Raw genomic sequence first — 24,365 nt, 5'->3', positions numbered from 1 at the left:
TCCCTCCAGCAGTTTGGTGAGTATGACTGATTTTATGAATGCGGTTCGGGGACATATACCATCTGAGGCATAGTTTGTAAGCTGATTCCTTAATCGTAGTGCATCTGGAGGTACCGTGTGCACCTGCCCATATTTGGTTCCATTCCTCCTCTGTTAGCGGCTCTTGCATGTCTCTTTCCCAATTAATTTTGTATGTGAGATTGTTGGTCGGTTGATCGTTGGAGCAGTCTGTAGAGTCTGGTGACCTCCTACGCCGTGTTGCCTTCCTGCAGAGACAGTTCTAGGCCTGATGGCATTCTCGTGCCTGCTCTCTTCACCGTTGGGTGGGTTATCCAGTGCCTTATTTGTGCATATCTATAGCGCTCATTTTCTCTGATATTGAATTTCTGCTGACAGTCTGAAGAGTAATGGAGAGCCGTCTTTGTACATGTCTTTCGGGTACATAGTCTCGGCCCCTGACCATCCCGCCCAATACTTTCGTTGAAGACCCGGTGTGACATCTGGGTTGTGCATCAGCGGCGTATATGGGCCCATTCCGCTCGGGATGAGTTACTTTTTCCGGGCTTTGTCCCAGCTTTGCAGTGACTATTTCGTCATTACTAATAGCGCACCCCTGCTCTCTCGGTTTTCTTTTCTCAGGCTCAACAGGGTTATTAGGGGGGCTAATGAGGCTGATTGTTCGATTCTACACCATCCCTTATGGTTCTCTGGTTTTGCCCACCTCAGCATTGGTGCTAGTTGTGCTGCTAAAATGTATCTGTCCATTTCTGGAACTCCCATGCCGCCCAGGAGCGGAGAGCGCATTAGGATTCATTTCTGGATCCTGGGTTTCTTACTGTGCCATATAAATTTAAATATTGCGTTTTGCAACTCTAGGATCTTGGCTGGCGGTATGGGCACCGGTAGTGAACTTATTACAAAAAGGAGACGAGGGAGGATAGTCATTTTGACAGCTGTGATGCGGGCAAACCATGACAGCTCCTGAGATTCCCATCTGAGCAGGTCTTCCAGTTGCTGTTTCCACAGCGAGACTGTGTTTGCCTGATATAGTCTGTGTGGTTCTCTAGTAAGGTGGATCCCTAATTATTCCAGTTTTTCCCCCACCTAGCCCATCGGGAATGTCCTCTCCAATGTCTCAGTCACTTCTCTCCTTGCTGCTATGTTCATGGCTTTTGATTTGGATAAGTTTATGGAGAACCCCAAGATCTGTCTGAATTCCTCCAGTTGGGCCATCGCTCTGTGCATCTTATTTTCCGGGTCTCCCATGAAGAGCATAATGTCGTCCGCATACAGCGCTATTTTGTGGGTTTCCTGACCAATCGTTGCTCCTCTGATGCCAACATCTTGTCGGAACTGCAATGCGCATGGCTCCATCGCCATCGCGAATATCAGAGGGGAGAGCGGACAGCCCCGTCGCGTGCCCCTTCTGATCTTCACGAACTCCGTGCTCTGTACGTTGATCCTGAAACTTGTCGATGGGTGTTGGTAATTGGCGAGCACCATCTTGGTGAATTCTGGGCCACAGCCGTAGTGCTCCAAGATCAGTTTCAGCTAGCACCAGTCCTTAATATTTTAAACTGAACACAATACTTTTGGCCACAGGATTTTTGAATGGAACGAGGTAATCACGCACTCCATTGTCTGGATAGGTGTGCTTCGTAAATTATACCTTTATTTTGGCACCAATATTGTGTTTGTTATTTGCAGAAAGGTTGAAATCACATATAACCAAGTTGGGCTATACCTAGTTATGCAACGGTAGGATCGGAGATAGCTCTGTGTTTGGGTGGGAGTTAACAGGCTGGCCCACAGTCTAACTAGAAAAGGATTTGAATTGCACCGTACACCATGCACAAATCTGTGCTTAGTTACAAAATATTATCTATACTATTTTAGTCGTTAAGCTGATTGAATAATTGAAACAGCATATCAAGAAGGTACATATGGTATTTGTTTACTATGCCATTTTGACTTCCTAAATTGATGTTCATGGTATAGTCACAAGGCAATATGTCTCAAGTCTCATGTTTGTATAAATACAGTCCAATCCTCGAACCTGTGTACAGTTTGCATCAATAATCTTTCCACTTGCCAATTTGTTACACTCATTCATCCACAAACCTATACATAAATCATAAATCTCCCAAGTCTCTTGGTAAGTGCAATAGATCTACAGTTCAGTCCTTGAGCCACCTATATACAGTTATGTTAATCCACATCCCAATTTGTTGCACTTATTACTCAAGACACCAATGTGTTACACTTCTTTGCCCACAAGCCAACACGTGTTTCGACCCAATATAGGACCTTATCAAGGTTGGGCTAAGGTACATACAAATAATTGGGTGCTTTGATAGCCTGTTTTGTAAAAGGCAAAGAAAAATGAGAAATCGTTAGGGTCGAGAAGTAGAAGAAAAAGGCAGCCGCAAAGTATTGAAAACACAAAGTTATTCACTATATTTGGGCGAAAGTTGAGATGACTGGGAGCGCTATATTGTGCTTGGGTGTACGCTAAGGTTTATTCTATGGAGAACATGGGGAGGTGAAGGCATTGCAATTGCTTAGGTCGCCCCCACCCCCACCAACTCAGTTTTTTCCATACAACTAAGTATGTCGACTGGGGAGGTTGTGGAGAGGTTGGAAGGGTAGGTTGTCTTGCAGTTGGATCCAGTAGAATGTGCCCAGGAGCTGTGGGTGCAAGGATTCTTCTGGACGGTTCCAGGAGCAGTGTGCAACTCTTTGCAAAGAAGAAATTCATAAGACACTGATGCAGACATCTTCTGGACGCTTGACCAGATAGAGGAAGGCGAGTTCCAGTGACCGCTACCGATAACAGGCATCTCTCCAGTCACAGTTGAAGAATACCTTCCAAGCAGGAAGGAGACTAATCCCACAAGCTGGCAACCACCGAAGTTCTGGTGACGAATGTGGAAAGGCAACAATTCTACCAAGGTAGACCACTGTAGAGCTGGTCAGTACAGTGGGGGGCCCAGGGACACCTCTGAAGGCTCAGGACAGCAGGATCCTCAAGAATCCGTAGAGACCGGTTGGTCCCACCAGCACAAGGGTCGAAGAAACACATAGGGCCTTCACAGATCGGGTAGTTCAGCAGGGCTTCACCGGGCCAAACCGAGGAAGGGATGCCAGGCCTCTTCCGGAGTTGACCACAAATCTTCAATCAGCTACTAGCCTACACAGGATACTTGGCTCCAACACTGATATGAGGAAATGGCTGCAGAAGTCCTCTTATCCTACATCCTGTCTGGAAGCAAGTCCAAGCCCACCAATGGTAAGGATCGGCACCATTCAAACAGCCAGCAGTGGTCCAATCAGGGACCACTGTGGGTTTCACTCATTCCATGCACCCAGACTCTGGCACCACAGAGGTGGAATGGGACCAGAAAGTCTACCCCCCCCTACACCCCCTCCCTGAGCTGCACACACACAAAGACATCACTAGCATGCAAATGCAGCAGATTTCATGACCTTGTATGGGATTTCCTGACCTCAGAAGGGCAAACAAAGCCAGAGGACCAGCGAAAAATATTGCGGCACAGCCATTTTAGGGCACTCGCCATGCTTAGTAGCCATTTGCGGAAAAGGCAAATATGTACACCAAAATAAGGCACACATGCAAAAAATGTATACTGCTGCCACCAGCTGGTCTTTAGGCACATATAAAAGTAACCAAAAAGCCCAAGTGCACATAAGGCTTGATTAAAGCAAGCTCAACAAGTTCCCATGAGGAGGTAGTTTGTGCTGGGAGGGGCAGGAACTGGGTGGGAATGGCCTTAACACCTTTGTAGGAGGCTAGGTTTTACAATAACCAGATACATCCTTTATTACAAAGACTTGGCTTCTGACACTAGGTAAACCCTTTATTAATGGCAGACTTGGGCTCTGACCCTAGGTATACCCAATCTCCTGTGAATGAGGAGACGAGTTAACCAGACCCCTGGAGGAGCCTCCCTGAGAGAACCAATCATTGAGGAGCCTCACCGAGCCCCCAGAGTTTAACTGAACCAAACAGGCCAAGAGAGGTGCATTTGGTGAGGGTGAGAGAGAACACCAGTGCCAGCAGATAGGACTGTGGCCCACACCAGAAGGGTGCAGATGCAGCTGACGGCAGGCCCGAGCAGCCTAGAAAAGCCGTGAGAATGAGGGGGAATTGGTGGTTGAGGGGAAGACCCTATGAAGGACAAAGCAGAGGCCAGCTGAAAGGTCGGGTGAGCAACCCTGCACAGAAATGGTTGCTAAGAGCCTGGAAAAGCTGATGAGGAGACCAGCTGAAAAGTCGCGCAAGTGGCTCTGCAACCAGAGGAAAGCCGACCAAACTCAACAACCCAGCTTTTAGCATCGCTCAACGATATCAGGTACGAGGAGTCACCAGTGGAAAGGGAAAAAGGCAAAAGAGAAAGAAGAAGCATAACCCAAAGCATGGGATTGAGAAGGGCAAGAGCCCCGGAGCACACAGACTGAGCACAACAAACAGTGAGGAGTGAGAGTAAGAAGAGCACCAGAGTCGGGAGAGTCCGAGAACACCCCAGAGTGGGGAGTAAGAATAAGCAGAGTCCTAGAGTGAGGGGTGAACCTGAAGCAAACCCAGAGAGGTAGGATGAAAGATTGAAAGAATCCCAGAGTGGGAAGAGACTAGAGATACCTAGACTGGGACACTTGGATAAGCTTCCAGCACACAACGAATTGTCTTTTTTGGAACTTAAACTAAGGGGGGAAAGCCTTTACTAAAAGTTACAGGGTTGGGGCCAGAAGCCAGCAGCCCTCCCTACAAAAGCCTTTCTTCCTTGTTTTGAGGTTTTCTTTTGAGAAAGGAAAAGTAAGCAGGCTTCTGGACAGAGGGTGTTATTTTACAGACATCCCGACAAGCACCCTTATTGACTTTGTTTTATAGAATAGGGACCGAGGCAAGGTGGTAGACTAAGGGAAAGATCATTTTGGAATTGACAACAATAAAACCTTTAAACTATACTTCGTTGTCCAAGTTCTGATTCTGACCTTCTGCAGCACTTAATCACCTTAAGATAGTTCTATTTTACTCTGATTAACGTGCCAAAAAAGCTGTTAAGTTAAATAAAAGAATAACTGGTCCCCAATTCTTGTGCCATTTGAATTGTGAAAACAGGGGCACAAACCACTCCAGAAAGGTTTATGCTGTGCAGCGTTGCGCAAAATGTGCCATAGGAATCATCATAGGAACAGAGACCCCGTCAGAGGGCAGTGGAAGTGTGCGTCTTTTGGCACTAGACCAGTGAACGCAAAAGGCATCCTTCTAGAATGTAATATCCCACACACTGCACAAGCGCTCCTGCAGCGCATTACCCAGTGTCCAAACCATGAAATTTGGCCAAGGAACTCCCATGTGCTGGATATTCCATTTGACAATCTGTCACCTGCTTCCCATCATGTCAGGCATGCTAGAAACAAAATTCAAATGTTCTCCTCCACTTTCATCTCCCACCATATGGACAGTGACCAGGACGAGGTACTGGATAAATATCCCAGCACCAAGGTTCAACAGGCAATTGGTGGAGCTCTAAAATTACTGGTGATATTATCCAGAACCACCTTAGCTAGAAAGATATGAAAAACCTTTTCCAAGCTAAAAGTTTGAATTACACCAAGATGCATCTGACTAACAAACTGTCTTCACTTGAAAAAAAGCCATGGTAATTAACAATTTGAGGACACATACATCCCCATCCCCTGGCCCTCAAACCCTGGAAATGATCCAACACCAAAAGCTTCTGCCAAAACTTTATGAGTTATTTTCGATACGATATGCTTTCTTTTGCCAGCCGAATAAACTTTGTGGTTAAAAAGTGCAACTTTCATCTCTGGCTTGCTAGAAATATTTCACGTTTCCTTCCAAACCACCACAGAGCCTCACTAATCAGTCATCATTATGGCCAGGCTTGCCTATTCCATTTCCCTTTGTATTAGCACTCCACAATATTTTCTGGACAGATGACAAAAGGCCCAAAACAAAGCAGTCAGGTACGTATTTGACCTGGGTCACCAAGACCACACATCTGCAGCCTTGAAACTAATTAATTGGCGCCCCATTTGCCCCACACATTCGGTTTAAAATACTGTGCATTAGAAGGAAATCCATTCATGGCCTTGATCCTTCCTACTTTCAAGTCCTTTACAAGCAATATAGCCCTATCAGATCTCTATGATCTGCTGACACCTAATACCTCCAAGTTCTACCCATTAGCCTCAGAAGGTTGGCTGCAGATTTGGTATCAGGTAATATTATCCCCATATATATGGTCGCTGTGCATAATATCACCGGGAAAAGGTTGTGGCGATATTATATGGGTGATCATATATATGGGGATAGGGGAAGCCAAAAAAAAAAAAAAAGGGGGGGGGTTTGAGGGTGTCCCCCGCATGTTCCATGCAATAATGTCCCCACAAAAAACAGACATTTTTCGGCGATATTTTTGCATGGCGATATTTTTGTGGGTACATTATTACATGGAACCGCAGATTTGTTGTTCAAACCCCAAAACTCTGGAATAGTCTTCCCTCTCATCTGAGAAATTAATCCAACACAATTTAGTTCTGCAAGATTCACTCTGCTGCCTTCAAACCCCTTCAGTCAATCCTGCCGAATGCACGTCATTTCTAGTGTGCTCTGAAGCAAACCCATTTTGCATGAGCGTTTTATGAATGCCGATAAATAAAATAAAGAGGTAATGCAAAGAAAAACATTAGGAGCAGTAAATTAATCAAGAGCACAGAATCCTGCATGCTTAAATGTTACAATAATATGTTTGGTAAATGGCGGAATCACCACCATAAAGTACCAATCATGTACATTAATCGTGTATTGTGCTCCCACTGAGGGAAACCAGACCTTAGTCTAATGGTGAGAAAAGCTTAAAAGATAATAGTGGGGAAGGTTTTGTATTAGTAGGGATGGCATGCTAGTCTAAGATTCTATGACAAGACCGGAGACAAGCGTTATGCTTTTTCTCCTTTAATACTGCCCAATCACAGCTTTTCAAATATATCTTTTAATCTTTAAAATGATTTTTTTCTTCAACCGTAGATATTGACATAAATTCAAACTTGAACACAATATAAAAAACTGTCCATAACTCTAGGTAGTGGTCCCACTACAACTCCCATGAGGCTTCAGGTGCCCAGTAGTCTTAGCCTCAGTCTCATCCTCCAATGAGGGTGTCCCTGCTAGTATAAGACTCTCTAATCTCAGGGTGCCTGCCTCTTCTTTTTTGCTGCTAGACACAGCTAAGTACTTTTTGAACCTTAAGAGTTTGATTTAATGTTTGAATAATGTCCGTGTGAGCTATACATAACGAGTTGAGATATATGTTGCCAGTAGACATATGTGCAAGCCGCGGCTGCGCTGCGTGTAACTAAGGGCGTAGGAAATTTTGGTCGCGCGTGTGTATGGTGAGACATTATTCTAATGTAATATTGTTATGAAGTAGAGACGGCCCCCGAGCGTTCTCGCTGGCATTAGGGCTTCGTTAGTCTCAGATTCAGATTCAGATTGTACGCGTTTAGTCAGTTCGGAGCTGAGAGCCCCGAAGACGGCTGTGGAGCCAGCCTGGTGCTGATCTGCGCATGTGCCATGCCGATTTCTCGTCTCCAACGGTCACAGAGACGGTCGTAAGAAGCGCAGCACATTACTACGCATTGAAACCCAAGAGAAACTTCGTTTTTGGGTGAATATGCTCCCGATAAGAGGCTTACAAAGCTCGGAAGAGCGAGAAAAGAAAAAAAAAACATTTATTATAAATTCTCATTGCACACAATGTTGAAGGTTTGAATAGCCTTACCAAACCAGCCCAGTAGCACAAGTAATAAGCGCAATCCTCCTGTCACAGTGACACAGCTCCACCTCAGAAGACAGATAATGGCATCTGACAGAGGTGAGGAGTATGAGGAGCAGGATGCAGAGCTGCAAGAGGAGATGGATCGCTCACTTAGCTTTAAGAAAGTGCTAGGGGACTCCCTGGTGAGAGCTGTAGCACAGGGAGTACAATCCTTCCAAGAGAGGGTGCTAGTCCTCGAAAACCTATTGGGCACAAAAGCTGGCTTGCAGGACGATCCAGACGAGGGGGCCTCTAGAAAATGCAAATAGGGGGTGTAAAGTGGCCCGGAAGAGAACGCACTCTTCTACCCCCCCGGGCTCTATTAAGGGGACAAGAGATGCGTTCAACAGACAAAGAAGCTTTCCTGTCAAAATCAGCGGTGCCCTGCCTCCCACACCCTACCCCAGGGGTGGATAATATGGGGGAAACCATTTCATCATCCGAGGAGTTCGATCAGGAAGAGGAGGAGGATGATGAGATTTTGAACATTGATAAGGTACCAGAGAAACCCAAGGTAACCGGTACTAACAAAGCCAGCACTGTGGAGAGTTCCCCAGAAGATGACATATCAGATATGTTTGAGCCGGAAGCTATCAGGCACCCAAGGTGTACAGAATGGACCCCGTCGCCAAGAGTAGCAATCTATATGTAACATAGAATTAGGAAACCGTTAGAAAAGGAGATAAGATTCCGCCTTAAGGCAGAGTGCCCGAGACCGAAACTTAGTGGCAAGGTATCCGAGACCCCGGACCTAGACCCTAAAATGCTCTCTTTTGTCTCCAAAGCAAGCAAAGATCTTCCTAAGGGTATGGACCGCACATGGAGATCTTGTCAAGAGAAGATGCTAGACTTGACAGGTCCCATAGCAAAGATCATGGATCTTGCAGAGAGCCAAAGACACGGGAGAACCAATAGATCCATCGATTCTGGCAGGTTAGGCACGACGCACCATATGTTTGCTCGGGAATGCAAACCCCGCCATATCAGCAGAACGGAGGAGGTCAATGCTAATCAAGATAGACGCGAAGTTAGGCGATCTAGCCTCTTATGAGGCAGGAGAAGGCGCTCACGGTCTGCTTTTCGGGGACACCTTTGTCAAGTAGATGAGTAGATTTGTTGGAACTTATACAGCACTGGAGAAGGCTCAAGCCTCAATCAAAAAAGTATTCCCCAGACGAGTTTTTGCCGGGGCCGGTCGATGCAGAGGCCGCTCGACCGGCCGTTTCAACTCGAACAGAAGGCCCCAAGGACCAAGAGCCCCATATTGGGAGACACGTCAACAAGATGCCTTTTTCCCCGAACAGAAGCAGAGGCTTCAGAGGAAGAAGAGGCAGAGGTTACTTCAGGCATCAAAATACAAACTCAGGTGAGAGCGCAGTGCGACATACCCGCCTGTAGGAGGCAGGACCTTGCAATTTATTAACAACTGGCGCGAGCTTTCAACAGACGCTTGGGTACTTCAGACAGCCCAGGGCTGTCAGCTAGATTTCCTTGGTACACCCACACAACCAAGCCCACCTCCAAGCATACACTGCTCAGAAGCGGAGAAGAATCTATTAGACAAGGAGATCCAGGCGCTAGCGAAGAAGCAGGGTATAGAAAGAGCTAATCCCCACTCTGTAGGTTTCTTGAGCAACATGTTTTTAGTGCACAGAAAAGGAAAAGTGCAGCCTGTTATCAATCTGAAGGAATTAAACAGTTGGATAGTCTACAGGCACTTCAAAATGGAGGGAATCCACCTGCTAAAGGATCTTCTCAGAAAGGAAGATTGGCTAGCACGTTTGGATTTGAAGGATGCCTATCTGACAATACCCATTGCTCAGCAATATCGCCACTTCCTACAATTCAATTGGAGGGGCAGAGATGGCAATTCAAGACCCTGCCTTTCGGCCTGGCATCCGCTCCGTGGGTATTTACAAAGCTAATGAGAACCCTAGCAGCAGCCTTAAGGAACGAGGGTCTCCAAATGATCATCTATTTAGACAACATTCTCTTTATGGTCGAAGACAAAGACAGGTTACAGCAACAGGTTCAATGGGCAATGTCCCTGATCTCAGGGCTAGGATTTTTAATTAACGCAGAAAAATCTGCAAATATACCATGAAAAAGAATAGAATTTCTAGGTTTCATGATAGACACAAGGAAAGCCATGTTAGAGCTCCCTACGTGCAAAATCAGAGCGATCAAAAGAGACCTGAAATCAGCCCTGAGGAGACTGGTTATATCGCTTCGGAATCTAGGTAGGATAGTTGGGCTTCTAGCAGCATCGATCCAGGCGATATTTCCGGGGCCCCTACATTATCGAGCCTTTCAGAGGCTCAAGATAAAATACTTACAGAAAGGGTGGAGATATCATCACCTATTTCCCCTAGATCAAGAGAGCAAGTCAGAGATCCAATAGTGGCTCAGCAACATGGAGGCCTGGAATGGGCGTGCCATATTCAGAGACTTACCAGAGATTATCAGAGTCAGACGCCAGCAGATCAGGCTGGGGAGCAAGATGCGGCCTCGTAGAGACAGGGGGAAAATGGTCCCAAGAAGAGCTAGAGCTAGAGTTACACATCAACTGCCTAGAGCTTCTAGCTGGATCATTTGCAGTACAGGCATTTACCAAAGAGCGTGCGAAATGCTGCATCCTTTTAAGGCTGGAAAACATATCAGCAGTACAATATATCAACAAGCTGGGAGGTACACGGTCCAAGATGTTGGCGAAGCTAGCCAAAGATTTCTGGCATGCCTGCCTGGTGAAGGAGATAGCAGTCAAAGCGGAATATCTTCCGGGGACGAAGAATACAGTAGCAGACTGGAACTCCCGATATTTAACAGACTTGAGCGACTGGATGCTGCACGCTTCAAAATTAGAGAAGTTACAATGAAAGTGGGGTCCGTTTGATACAGATCTTTTCGCTTCGAGACTGAATGCCCAACTGCCAAAGTACTTCAGTTGGAGGCTAGATCCGGGAGCGGCAGGGACTGGTGCGTTCCTACACAGCTGGAAAGACCACACGCATTATGCCTTTCCCCCCCTTCGCGATGCTGGCGAGGGCACTAGCAAAGGTCTGCAGGGATGGAGCAGACCTAGTCCTAGTGACACCAGAATGGAAATCACAAGCCTGGTTTCCAGTTCTGATGGAACTTTCTATGGATTTCCCGCAGAGGATTGCCCACAGAGCAGATCTCCTAGTTGATCTGAAGGGCGAACCTCATCCTCTGATCCAGAACAACACTCTGATCCCGATAGCCTGTAGAATTTCAGGCGCAGATGGTGTTTGCCAGGCCTTTCAGAAGAAGCGGCAGAGCTTGTCAAAGTATCATGGGCCCCGTCCACAGTTCGGAGCTATAGTTCCGCTTGGCAAGCCTGGGAGCTGTGGTGCAGGGAGGGGGGTGTTTCTCCCGTTTCAGCCCCTATAGAGCATATATTGAATTTCCTAGCGTCCTTGACCACTAGCGGGAAGGCATTCAGGACCTTGGGAGTGTACAGGTCAGCTATTTCAGCAGGTCAGGATCTAGTAGAGGGAGCTCCAGTAGGAGACCACCCAGCAGTCTCTCAGCTGCTCAAGGTAGTTAAGGTGACAAAACCCCCATTACCCAAATATTCAGTCCTTTGGGACGTCAATAAGGTATTACAGCTGTTTGAGCAATGGCCAAGGAATGATCTATTGTCAGGGAGACAGCTGTCCGGAAAGTTAGCCACATTACTCTGTTTAGTTTCATGTAGAAGAGTGTCTGATGTGAAAGCTCTGGAAATTGACAGAAAGATTTTCTATCCAGAAGGAATAGCGTTTAACATAGCGCAGGGTACTAAGACGAATTCTAAGGTGATCTCTTATCCCTACTTCCCTGATAACAGCAAGCTTTGCGTAGCACAATGCATCAAATGTTATGAAACAGCGACAGCAGCAGTTAGACCACGGAATGTGACTCAGTTGCTCATAGCGCGCAGGAAGCCTTTTAAGGCAGTGGCACCAGCTTCTATAGCGAGATGGGTGAAAGAGGTTATGGAACAAGCGGGCATAGACATTTCTGTTTTCGGGGCTCATTCAACCAGAGGATCTATGGCTTCCGGAGCTTTTGCAGCCGGTGTTCCGCTGCAGGAGATCTTGAGGGCAGCAGACTGTTCCAGTGACTCAGTTTTCAGAACCTTCTACTTTAAGCCCGTAGCGAACATTGCAATGGCAGTAGTACAAAGCTTTGAACAAGCATAATGCTCGCCTCCGGTCTTGTCATAGAATGAAGATTGCCAAAGCGCATAGCGCAGGAAGTCTTGATTCTATTAAAGACACGGAGGTGAGCATTATCCCTCCCAAGAGGAATATCGCTGCGAGAGAAGAATTGGCATGTTATGCGTTATCCCTTTATAGAGATGTTGTGGAAACCAGCGAATTCCCCTCCCTAATGATCTCGTTCTCTTTTATTCAAAGGGAAGAGCAGAAAAGCTCAAGAGAATAAGAGGCAGACAGGAACAGCGGGGGAGCAGCTACAGTTTTATGAGCGACTTAAAGACACAGAAAAGTTACAGTTCAACAAAAAAGAAGAGGAAGGCACCCTGAGATTAGAGGGTCTTATACTAGCAGGGACACCCTCATTGGAGGATGAGACTGAGGCTAAGACTACTGGACACACGTATTAAAGGAGAAGAACAAGTTACTTTCTTACCTGGTAACGTTCTTTCGATGGGATGTTCCGACGTATTCCACATCTATGACTGTAATCACCACAGCTGTGCTGCTTCGGAAATGTTTTCGCCGTCTGCGTCCTGCGTCGATACGCTGTCCCTCGAGGGCCTCTGTCGAGCGCCGACGTCACTGGATGTTATATGTAGGACGCACGACGCCCGTAGCCTCAGTTGCAGTTTTTTCCCAGAATGTGTGGCACCAATCTTCTGCCAGTATGACTACAGAAAGCCTTGCGGAAACGTAAGCTGCAATTGCATAAGAAATTCTCTAAAGGGGCAGGCTTGGAGGGTGCGATGTGGAATACGTCGGAGGAACATCCCATCGAAAGAATGTTACCAAGTAAGAAAGTAACTTGTTCTTCGAGGGGATTGTGTCCTCCGACGTATTCCACATCTATGACAGACTCCCAAAGCAGTACCAGCGTATGGAGGTGGGAAAAGAATTTAGAATTTTAGAATGCCCAATCAAATTGCAGATTAGAGAACAGCCTTACCAAAGGCTAAATCTTGCTCATGGATAGAATCCAGGGATTAGTGGTTTACAAAAGTATGGACAGAGGCCCATGTGGCTGCTTCACAGATATTACGAATGGGAACACCCCTCTGCAGACCAGTAGAGGCAGCCACACCCCTAGTAGAATGGGCCCGTAAGCCTACCGGAGGATCCTTACCAGCCAGACAGTAGCATTCAGAGATTGTCAAGATGATCCATCGGGACAAGGTCTGCTTAGAAACAGCTTGACCTAAACGCCTTCCAGCGTATCCCACAAATAGCTGATCATCCACTCTGACCCGGGACATCCATGAAAGATAGAAGCTCAAAGCTCTCCTAGGATCCAGCCTATGGAGCCTCTCCTCTTCCTTACCAGGATGCGGAGGAGGATAGAACGCCGGATGAATTACTTTCTGGCTCAAATGAAAGTCTGACACAATCTTCGGAAGAAAAGGATGAACCCCAAGGACAACCCTGTCCTTATGAAACACTGTGAAAGGTGGCTTGGCGGAGAGTGCCTGCAACTCACTCACTCGGAGAGCGGAAGTAACCGCAACCAAAAATACAGTTTTAAAGGTCAACAGTCTCAAAGGATAAGAATGTAATGGCTCAAATGGAGCACCCATTAGGAATTTCAGAACTAGGTTCAAATCCCATCCCTGTACCTGGAAAGGAGACGGTGGGAACACATTTGTCAGCCCTTTAAGAAACTGAGAAATCAAAGGAATCTTAAAATAAGAACACTCCTCAGAGAAGCGCCGCCAGGTAATCTTTAATGGTACCCACTTGCAGGCCCTTGTGGGCCAAAGAAAGCAAAAAATACAGAGTCACAGGAATTGAACACTGAAAAGGATCCACATTCTGTACCCTGCACCAGTCGCAGAACTTTCTCCAACGGTACAGGGATTATGTTGCTGGCCTTCTGGCCAAGAGCAACACCTCCATCACGTCTTCAGGGAGGTCCCAATCTTTGTACCTCAACCTTGGAGAAACCAAGCATGAAGGTTGAGCACTGGACGGAGAACCCGACCCCCCTCCCGTGAGAGCAGATCGTCTCGGTAGGGAAGACGGCGTGGAGGGCAGATGGACTTGTCGAGAAGTCCGGGTATCATGCTTTCCTGGCCCATGCCGCAGCAATAAGGATCACTCGGGAACCGAACCTCCGTAAACTCTGCAACACTTGCGTAATGACAGGGACTGGAGGAAACACGTATAGCAGTGGGAAAGACCACTCCACTACGAAAGCGTCCCCTAAGGCTCCTCTTGGAGGAAACTCCCGCAAGTAGAATCTTTCGCACTTCCGGTTGACACTGGTGGGAAAGAGATCCACTTGTGGGGTCCCCCAAAGGGCGAGGATCTCCAAGAGAACTTCCCGAGCCAGCTCCCACTCGTGAGAGACCGTGCTCTGTCTGCTCAGAGCGTCCGCCACCTCGTTTTCGTCTCCGGCCAGATGAACTGGCGAGACCGAAATTTCCTGCTGGATGGCCCAGAATCAGAGCTGCATCGCCTCCCTGCACAGTGGGAGAGACCCTGCCCCCCCCTTTTGTTGAGGTAGTGCATGGCCACTGTATTGTCTGTCGGAATCAGGCCATTCTTCCCCCATACAGACGGCAGAAAAGCCTTCAGGGCTAGCCTGACTGCCCTCAGCTCCAACAGATTGATATGGAGTCTGGACTCTGATGGAGACCAACGACCGCTGACTGTCAACTCGCTGGCATGAGCTCCCCATCCCGTGAGGCATGCGTCCGTCATGATCGTTACCTCCGGCCAGGGTAGCCAAAATGGAACCCCCTTGATTAGATTGCCTTCTACGGCCCACCACAGAAGATCCTAGGCGACCGAGTGCGGCACCTGAACGGGATCAGACATCCTGCCGGAGAACTGCGACCACTGCATCTTGAGAGCCCATTGCAGAGATCTCATCCGCAACCTGGCCTCTGGCACCAATAGAATGCAGGATGCCATGAGGCCGAGCAACCTCAAGAACTCGAACGCCGGGAGACTCTGGGCATGTTGAAACTTGTGCACCATCTGCAGAATGTGATGAGACCTCACCTGGGGAGGCGAACACAGCCCCAGGGATGTGTCGAGCACTGCTCCGGTGTACTGGAGCCGCTGGGTAGGCGGCAAGTGGGACTTCTTTAAGTTGAGGGAGAAGCCCAGCCTTTGAAGGGAGTGGCAGGTGAAGGACAGATGATCCAGGACTTGCTCGGGAGAGCGCGCCCTGATCAACCAATCGTCCAGGTAGGGGTAGACTTGAATCCCCCTTTCCTGAGATACACTGCCACCACCACCATGAGCTTGAAGACCCTCGGGGCAGAGGGCCATCCGAACAGCAGGACCCGAAACGGAAATGCGAGTCGCCAACCGCAAACCTCAGGTACTTCTTGTGCTTGGGATGAATCGGCACATGAAAGTAAGCCTCCTTGAGGTCGAGATACACCAACCAGTCCTGAAGTTGAAGGGCCTGGAGGACTTGTGAAAGAGCAACCATCTCTAACCTGTCTTTCCTGAGGAGCTTGTTCAAACCGCGCAAGTCCATGATGGGTCTCAATCCCCCGTCCTTTTTCTGGATCAAAAAATATGGGGAATACATCCCTTGTTCCTCTCCGCTACAGGCACCAGTTCTATGGTGCTTTCTCCAGCAGGGATTTGATTTCCTGCGCAAGGGGCGGATCCGGACTCTTCAAAGAGAGCTTCCCCGGTGGATTGTCGTGAGGCCTCCTCCGGAAAGGAAGACAGTAGCCGTTGGCTATGATCTCCAGAACCCACACATCTGAAGTAATGGCACGCCATTCGACAAGATGCTGCACCATGGGACATGGCCTCATGACTGAGCTGAAGCAGCTGCGACAGTGCCTGAGGGCAAAGAGGCAACTGCCCAAGCGGCTTTGGCACCTTGAGTACCTTGTTTTCCACCTCTGGTACTCCTACGTTGGCCCCTTTGACTGGCAGCTCCCCTCTATCTACCAAAGGAAGAGTAGTATCGAAAGGAACCTCCCCTCCATTGCTGTCCCCTAGGACAAAAAGGCAGAGGTTGACGTACTGCAACGCTCAACTTTGCTGCAGCTTTGGGGGTCTGCAACCTCTCAAGGCTCTCATCAGCCTTGCTGCCAAAAAGATGTTCAGCCGCCAAAGAAACTCAATTCCACAGAGTGTGAGTGAATCTTGCCAAGGCACAAACGGAGTTGGCTGCCTTTAAAGCCACACCCCCAGATGAAAACACTTTCTTCGTCCAACCGTCAAAGCGCTTGTCGTCCCTATCCGGAGGGATGGTAGGGTACACAGCCTGCTTTGCTGGGGCCGTAGCCGCCTACACCACCAAACTCTCTGGAGTGGGGTGCAAAGACAAGTAGCCGGGGTGCCACTGGCTGGACGGTATTTTTTCGGTAGCGACTTATTCACTGCCGGGAGACTCTCCAGAGCAGTCCAAGCCGCCACCACCCTTCTTTGTAAGGCCATATGAAATGGCAGCACCGGGTCAGTGGGTGGACCTTGGCCCAAAATATCTGTCAGGTCACCCTGCAGAAAATCCACAGGTGGATTCTAGAATTGCAACACTGGAACTATCCAAGACTGGTTGAATATAGTGATACCTCTCTCCACCCCTGTTTTTCAGACACCCACTACTACAAACTGAGGTAATGACATAAGCATTTACCTTTGTTTGCGCACACTTCTACTGTCTCCAAATAAGCAGTGAAGTTTCTTATTTCGGTCTTATGTGTTTATCTACCAACAGTTTTCCTGTATAATCCACACAGATTTAGATGCCGAGAGGCAAGATGTTGTGTTGCAATTTGAAGTGACGTATCTCGAAATCCTCCTGAAGAAAGTTCTAAACTAACGTGAAGGAACTGAAACCTGTCGAGGCAAAATACCAGGATTGTCTAAAGACTTGGTTTTCTAATGAAATAATATCTGTAAAAAGAACAGAGTTTACCTCCATTTGCTGTATTGAATAAGCATAGGGGTATCTTAAACTGATCCATTGATTGGCACTCAAGAAATTGACTATTGGTGGTCTACTATGCTTTTTTTGTCACTAGCACTTTGCTTTTTTAACTGTATGTGATTTTATCATGTTTTATAAATATTGAATAAAATGTATATGTTTTTGTGAGTAACTTTGAGACTGAAGGACTGCTGTTGGTTAGTGTCTTGTTGACCCTGTTTCTTTATATATGGTATCAAACACAGGCCTCACTGATTTACTCAGGGTCTTCCTCTGGGTTTCCACCGGTCTCCGGGGCACCTCCGATAAATCCTCCTCAAAAGGCATCGAAGGCATCTACGGAATCGGCGTCGACAACGGCTTCGAGGCCGGAGCCCAGAGCGTGTCCTTCATAGCCTCAGCTCCAATGGCGTCGATGACTTCCTCGGAGGCGGAGCCTCAAGAGAGCCCCTCGACGGACATGGCGCAGACGGCGTCAATGCCTTCTTAGAAGGCCTCACAGGCTCCAACAGTCTCGAGGGCGACGAGGACCGGGACCTGGAGCGGGCATGGCTAGAGCGATCTACCTTGTCTGATTGGGACCTCGACGTCTCCCAATGATCACGCCGACTGCCCGAGCCCGAAGGCGTGCGAATAGGGGCCCTAGCCCGTTCCTTGCCGGATTCTCTCGAAGGCGCGGATGGAACGGAGCTCTGCGATTCGAAAATCGCCATCATCTCCTTGCAAAATGCGTCCCATTCCGCCAGAGATGAATGCTCTTTGGGACAAGCTACCCGCCGTCTGGCAAAGTCGTCGGACAAGGAAGGCGACCGGTGACGGCGCTTCCGAGAGTGCCTAGAAGAGGCAGAGGAATGGCGGGAACCACTCCGGGACCGAGACCCCCCCTGGACGTACGCCGACGCGGAGAGTTGTCCCTAGAATCTTCGGTCGAAAGCCCAGCGGATTTCGATTTATGGGGTTTGGAAACCCTACCTACAGATAGCCTCTTCTTCCACTCCCGCAAGGCCTTCGACATCAAAGACTGGCATTCATCGCAGTCATCGGTGGCGTGGTCCTCGCTGAGGCACCACAGGCAGACGTGCGGATCCGTAAGCGACATCTTGGAACCGCAGTCGCTGCACTTCTTGAAGCCCGACCTTGGGGTAGAAGACGACAAAGACATGATTCTCACAATAAACCAAGAATCGATTCAACGGGCGAAGAAACGAGGTGCGCAGAGATTCTGAAGCAAACACGTTCGTGGAAAAAACGGAACTGAGGCTACGGGCACGGTGCGTCCTACATATAACATCCAGTGACATCGGCGCTCGACGGAGGCCCTCGAGGGACAGCGTATCGACACAGAACATTTTTCCGAAGCACCACAGCTGTGGTGATTACTGTCATAGATGTGTAATACGTCGGAGGACACAATCCCCTCGTAAAAGCATAATGCTCGCCTCTGTGTCTTTAATAGAATCAAGACTTCCTGCGCTTTGGCAATCTTCATTATATGGACCTGATTCGAAGAGGAGAGATGCAGAAGTTGCGATTAAATACATGTTGGATTTCCATTTTCCAATGCAGCTTTGTACAATATACAGTAGTGTGTCTATCAGTGCGTCAAGCTCTTACTCTGGCAATCCGGGAACTGACACAGGCCTAATTACCTGGTCTTTTATCCAAAATACCACAAGGGAAATCCAGAATGGTAATTCCGGGACTGCCAAGCCAGCCTCAGTAATGATCTACTCAGAGTAATATGTGCAAAAGGTGAATGTTGTTTGTACACGACTGAGTAACGCAAATAAAACGATTATTAAAATATTAACAGCCTGCTCAACTAGATAAACAGTAATTATTGTTCCTGGTTTATATGAGGATTTATGATGCGTTTCCTTAATGACTAAAGCAGACTGAGGGAAAGGCTATTGTACAGTCCCTGCAGGCATACTGCTTAAGATATGAATACGGGCCAATAGTGATGCAGCATATGGAGCTATGAGGAAACACTGATAGCCCTTGTAATTTAACTTAGGTTGAATCCAGTAAGTGAAAGCTTCGGAAGTGGTTATACAATTCTGTGTAACGTAGGTAAAAGGCCTCAGTCGCTGTACCCTAGAAGATGTAGATCCTTGGTCAATGCGGTTTCATAAAGGTCCAGTGAAAACCTGATAACTTGTTCTTTTGATGGACAAATCTGTTTTGAAGCGGAAATGGAGGAGGGGAGAGTAGAGGAGACCCTTCCATGCACGTATTCCCTTTCCTCTGCAGGGTGAAAAATCTGTTGCTGCTGCTTCCCCAGAATGGATTGCACTTTACCTCTCAGCTGACCTTCCAAGGCATACATGTGAAAAGATTAGCCCTTTTAAGACGAAATCGATGAGACAAACGTTGAAAGGCCCAGGGTTTTTTTTATTGAAGTTGTATACTGTCAAAAGCCCATGTCCAAAATGTTGGCTTGAGCATCAGAGGCACACCCTGAGTTACGCATCCAAGAATGACAACGAGTGACTGCATCTGTGCTCATGAATGTGGTCTAGCCGTTTGCTACATCATTTATGGTCATCAAAGTATGTCTAGCTGCTACTTTACCACCTGGAACTATCGGTTGAATAAAAGCCTGAATATGGAGCCTGAATCGTTTGATTCCCATTGCTTGTAAGGGGAGGTGTTCTCCCATTAACCACATTTTCTGCCTGCCTCATCATTCCCACTGCCATGCCAAGGCATTTCTCCCACTGCTGCCTCTTTCCACTCTCTACTTATCCACCATTCTACATCTCTGCATCTGGACTCTCGTCCCTGGCAATCCCCACATGTTCATCTCCTGCCTCCACCTTTAACTGGACTCCATTTGCGGCCGACTACTGCCCCATTGTCCGTCAACCTTTTGTAATGTAAACAGTTGTTTCCTGCCACACCACCTTCCTGCACGCTCAATCAATCAGCTCAGAATGGCCCATCTTTCTGGCAGCTCCACATGCATAGATTTTCATCTGTGGGGCATTGCTACTCATCTCCTTCCAATACTCCTGCTCCATATCATTTATTGCACTGGTGAAGCAAACTGATGTGTGTGAAATATACTGGTCACCCGTGAATATCTAGGGGCAAATGCATGGATGCCTTCCTTGCAACTTCCCACTGGGTCAGTTACACCTGCCCAAGGAACATGTAGATGTAGATGTAGATGTAGCTTTCTATACAGCAATCCAATGGGTTACTATGCAGGTTCACTGGAATCAGAGCTTGATGCAAATTGCTGTATTTGACTATAGATAATCGATAATTCTGAGTGCCAAGTCCCAATTAATTAGACAAGGATATCAAAGTGCAAGTGTGTGGCTGGACAACAACCATATTTTAAGACTTTTTTGGAATGTCCGATTCGTAGGGAAGTAGGGCGCTGAAGAAATTTGAGCATACAAGTTGAATGGAAGAGAGGGCAAGGCGGTGAGTGGGAAGAGTAAGATTGCAAGAGATGCAACGTTATTGGTGACAAGAGCCAGAGGATGATAGGAAGAAAATGCCTGAGCTTAATACAGAGGCCAACACAGATTACTTCAAGCTACGTTTGAAGACAATCTAATCCTTGCTAAATTGGCAGCTGAGTGACAGAGGGTTTAAGTGGCTAAGATATTGGTCAATTCAAGAAACAGCTACGGGGGGAGGGCTCTAATGACCTGTGCAGATGTACTCCAATGCAGAATAGTACAGATGCGAAACTCCAATGGGCTCCAATACCATGACCATGTGCATCAAGCACTCATTTGAGATGGATACATAGTTAATAGCATGCAGATTTCCTGCTGCAGAGCAGTGAAGTGACTTGTAGTGGGGAGCGATTTGTAAGGGCCTTTAAAATGTGGAACCCTCAACGCCCCACGTTAATAAAATGTACAATTATTGATAGGTATTTGTTCTAAAGCAAAGCTTTATTTTTTGTTTGTGGGGAGGGGTCAGAATGGCAAATAAAAATGTAATTCAATAATAAATCTAGTGTTAATTACCATCATGAGGCACCATATCCATGCCATTGTGTATATACACAACACACACACACACACCTTGCTGCAGTTTTGGGAACCCTCGGGCCTTTCAGCTATTGCTGTTAAGAACAGATACACCAGTGACTGATTTAATCTCTCCAGTACACACATGTGGTTCAACCTGCTGCGCAATCTTCGCGCCTTAAAGCACAGCTAAGGATTTTTAGAAGAGGTTATAAGATTAGCAGTGCTGTAAAGCAACAAGAGCAATAAAAGGAAACAGGCATGATGATAAAGGGGTTGCCGACATCAGGTACAATTTGAGATCCACCCTCATGCGATTGCTCTCCAGGCCCTCCAGCTACCCCACCTATAGGAGATAACATTTATGCGTGAAAGTGGTGGCAGTAATGGGGGACTCTTTAAGCTCTCATAAACTCAGAAACCTAGTTCAGATCATGTGGTCCAATGATGCTTGCTCAGTTTACTGAGGATTTTTGAATCTTGAGTTTTATGGCATAGCAGCAATCTGTAATGTATGGAAGCAGGCAGTCTAGCGCTACATATAACACCAAAATATGAAGAACTGCAGTAAATAATTGATCCATCAATTAACAATTACCTGGCCCTGAATGATGGCTTTCAGCAGGCTAAGGACTGCATGTCTGGATTCCATAGGATGCTCTGGCAGCAAAAGATCAGATATTGCTTGCCAGATCGATTCCACAGCATGCTGCAAAGAAGTGATAAAACATGATAACTTGGAGACTCACCAGCCTCCCCCCCCACCCACCCCCAACACTCACAGCTCAAGGACACCTCAGAACCCCAGAATGCACAAACCGACCAAACCATGGGAAAAGAAAAGACACTTGCAACCCCATCAAACCCCCCCTTTAGCAACTACGGAGCCACAGAGTCCTGACTGTCCCCTCATAGCTCCTCCACATGCCCAACAGAATGCCTACCAAAGCAATAATGCACCTGGGTGCCTTCCTAGCACATCTTACACAGGCTCATGCCCACACTGTTAAAACTGATCCTTAGTGGTTTGAAGTGGCCTCAAGGAGTTTAGTTTGTTTCTTTCATACTGAACAATTCATTAAAACAGTTAAAGATAGGCACTCAAAAACACTTAATATCTTTACCTCCTCAAATTTCTTGGTTTTCGCCAGTTCACATACATAGTTTATGGTTCGGATTCGGACATGCAGCACAGAATCTGCACTCAGCTCCTAGGTGTAAAGAAGACAGAGTTAGAGGAAAGTGACATTTTACAGCAAAAGGCCCTGAAGTCTAAACTGTTCACTGGTATGGGTGTAATGCTTTAATACTAACGCCGACATGGCAGAGTTTCATGCTCAGTATTCCTTGATGTCTTACATTCCGTGTTTTTGTCCAACCCTTGAGGGTTGTGCAACCACTGACCTAAGGTGGGGCAAGTACACCCAGCCCAACCCAAAAGGGAAGCCAAACCTCTCAAAGTAGGTAACGTGACAGCAGTCAAGCTTAACTGAAGAGAGGGGAAGAAGGCAGACACAAAAAGGTAGTTAGTCACACACACACACACACACACCCCTCCACACCCACACACACCCCTCCACACACACACACACACCTCCACTAGTTAAATTAGTACCAGGCGTAAACACAACAGTAAACATATTTTGTGTAGCTATACAACAGTAAATTGTCATAAGAGAACACACTCCTATACTATATTGAAGGTCCATTGTTTGGTGTTAGGCACATTACATATATAATCAAAGTTTGAGCCAGAAATCAAAACAGTTCATAACAAAGTAACTGCATTTCTGAACCTCCAGGACATATTTGGAAAATACACATGCAAACAGTCAATAAAGACCCTGGAGGGGAAAAATATATCGAAAAGCAGAGGCCACCAAAAACACTAGATACATTTAAGCTAATAGCACCTACATTACACGTCAAAAGAGAAATGTATCACCGGAAATAGTTACATTGTAATCAGGTATTCTGACTGGGTGGCATGTAAGACATGACTAGACACTCATTAAGTCACGGCTGCATGCTAAAATTTCAGTCTTCTGACTAATACTCACCGGATCCAAACTGGATGAAGGAAAACTGTCCAGATGCAGGAAAGTAGCCCGAAAGACACAAGTGTTTCTATGTGATGGTGCAAATAGGGAAATTGTCACGTCATGCACAACCCCCATGTCCCCAAAACGTGAAAGTAAATACCAGGTAAGGGAGCTCACTCAATATGATTTTAGGCCTGGTTTCTCGAACTGCTTTCAATATGCCTGAATACAAGCAACACATTCACACAAGTAAATTAGGGACCAGTGTATGTTGCTGTTAGAACATAAACACAAGCAGAATATAATTTGTTTGTAACACTATAGGTAGTTATGCCACATTGAGGGAGCTAGGTTGTAGTGTAGACTGAGAAGATCACTGAGAAATATACTTTGTCGAATACACAGAGAAGATTAATGAGAGACACGAAAAAAACGTATTCCTGATGAATTATAAATGTAGCATTGAGCAGAGGTTGCACCATTTTGCAGCAAAGCCCTTATGTGAAATTGGTCAACATGTTATTTTAGAGTTGCCCCACCGCAATGCTTAGATTTGGTCAACTTTATGAAAAATCCTTTGTCGTCTCAAAGTATGAGGCAGCAGGATTACAGTGGAAGGGAGTACCAAATAGTGTTCGATGGAGCATCGAGGCAATATTCCCATGACACAAGAACAAATATGTAGCAATTATTTCTGGCCTAAACAGTAATTGAATAAATGCATAGAAACCTTGATTACCAGGTGTATGGTGCCCCAAGATGAAATATTGCCAATACACCAAACTAAATTGTACAAACACTGTGCCCCATATGGCCAAACAGTTCCATTACACAGTATTATATACAGGGGTAGTTTTGAAAAACTGTGGCTTTGAAGAACCTTGCTCCACAAGGGCGACTCCTTACAATCCCAATAGTTATACGAACAAGATAAAGGTTTCAAAATCCGGTCAATGAAGTCGCAGGTCAACTGTATAAGGACGGTGAAAAGCCTAACCGTCCCATACACCAAAGAAATATCTGGACCTATTATTCAAACCAAGGGCTATGTTACTTCATTCATATTTGCAAGATTCCACCAGCCTTATACGCAAGAGTACCTTCCTTCTAGCGACTCTAGATGTGAAGGCACTGTACACGTCTATTCAGCATAAATGGGCCATGATTGCAGTCGACTATACTTTCAGGCATGAATCAGCCTCGTATTACAACCATTTGAACATGATTAAAGAAATGTTACATCTCACGTTTGTTCTCAATGTCTTTACCTTTGACAACAAGGTATACCAACAGACCAAGGGGGTAGCTATGGGTACTAAATATGCCCCAGCATTGGCGAA

General features: G+C 46.7%; 1 protein-coding gene across 4 annotated transcripts in view; it reads right to left on the bottom strand.

Moving 5' to 3' along the window:
• The window catches only part of TSC2 (TSC complex subunit 2), a 1,437,517-nt gene that overhangs the window by 1,285,399 nt on the left and 127,753 nt on the right, over positions 1-24,365 (bottom strand). For all 4 annotated transcript variants that reach the window (XM_069647328.1, XM_069647330.1, XM_069647331.1 and 1 more), the window contains 2 exons: positions 22,108-22,194; positions 21,582-21,692 (listed from right to left, as the gene is read on the bottom strand). In XM_069647328.1, the coding sequence (XP_069503429.1) occupies positions 21,582-21,692; positions 22,108-22,194 (198 nt within the window). The remainder of the gene's footprint in view (positions 1-21,581; positions 21,693-22,107; positions 22,195-24,365) is intronic.

The sequence above is a fragment of the Ambystoma mexicanum genome, chromosome 2q (assembly GCF_040938575.1).
Source record: "Ambystoma mexicanum isolate Mex_15411 chromosome 2q, UKY_AmexF1_1, whole genome shotgun sequence".
Taxonomy (NCBI): domain Eukaryota; kingdom Metazoa; phylum Chordata; class Amphibia; order Caudata; family Ambystomatidae; genus Ambystoma; species Ambystoma mexicanum.
The sequence above is the reverse complement of the archived record's forward strand: the minus strand, read 5'-3'. Positions and strand labels throughout refer to the sequence as shown.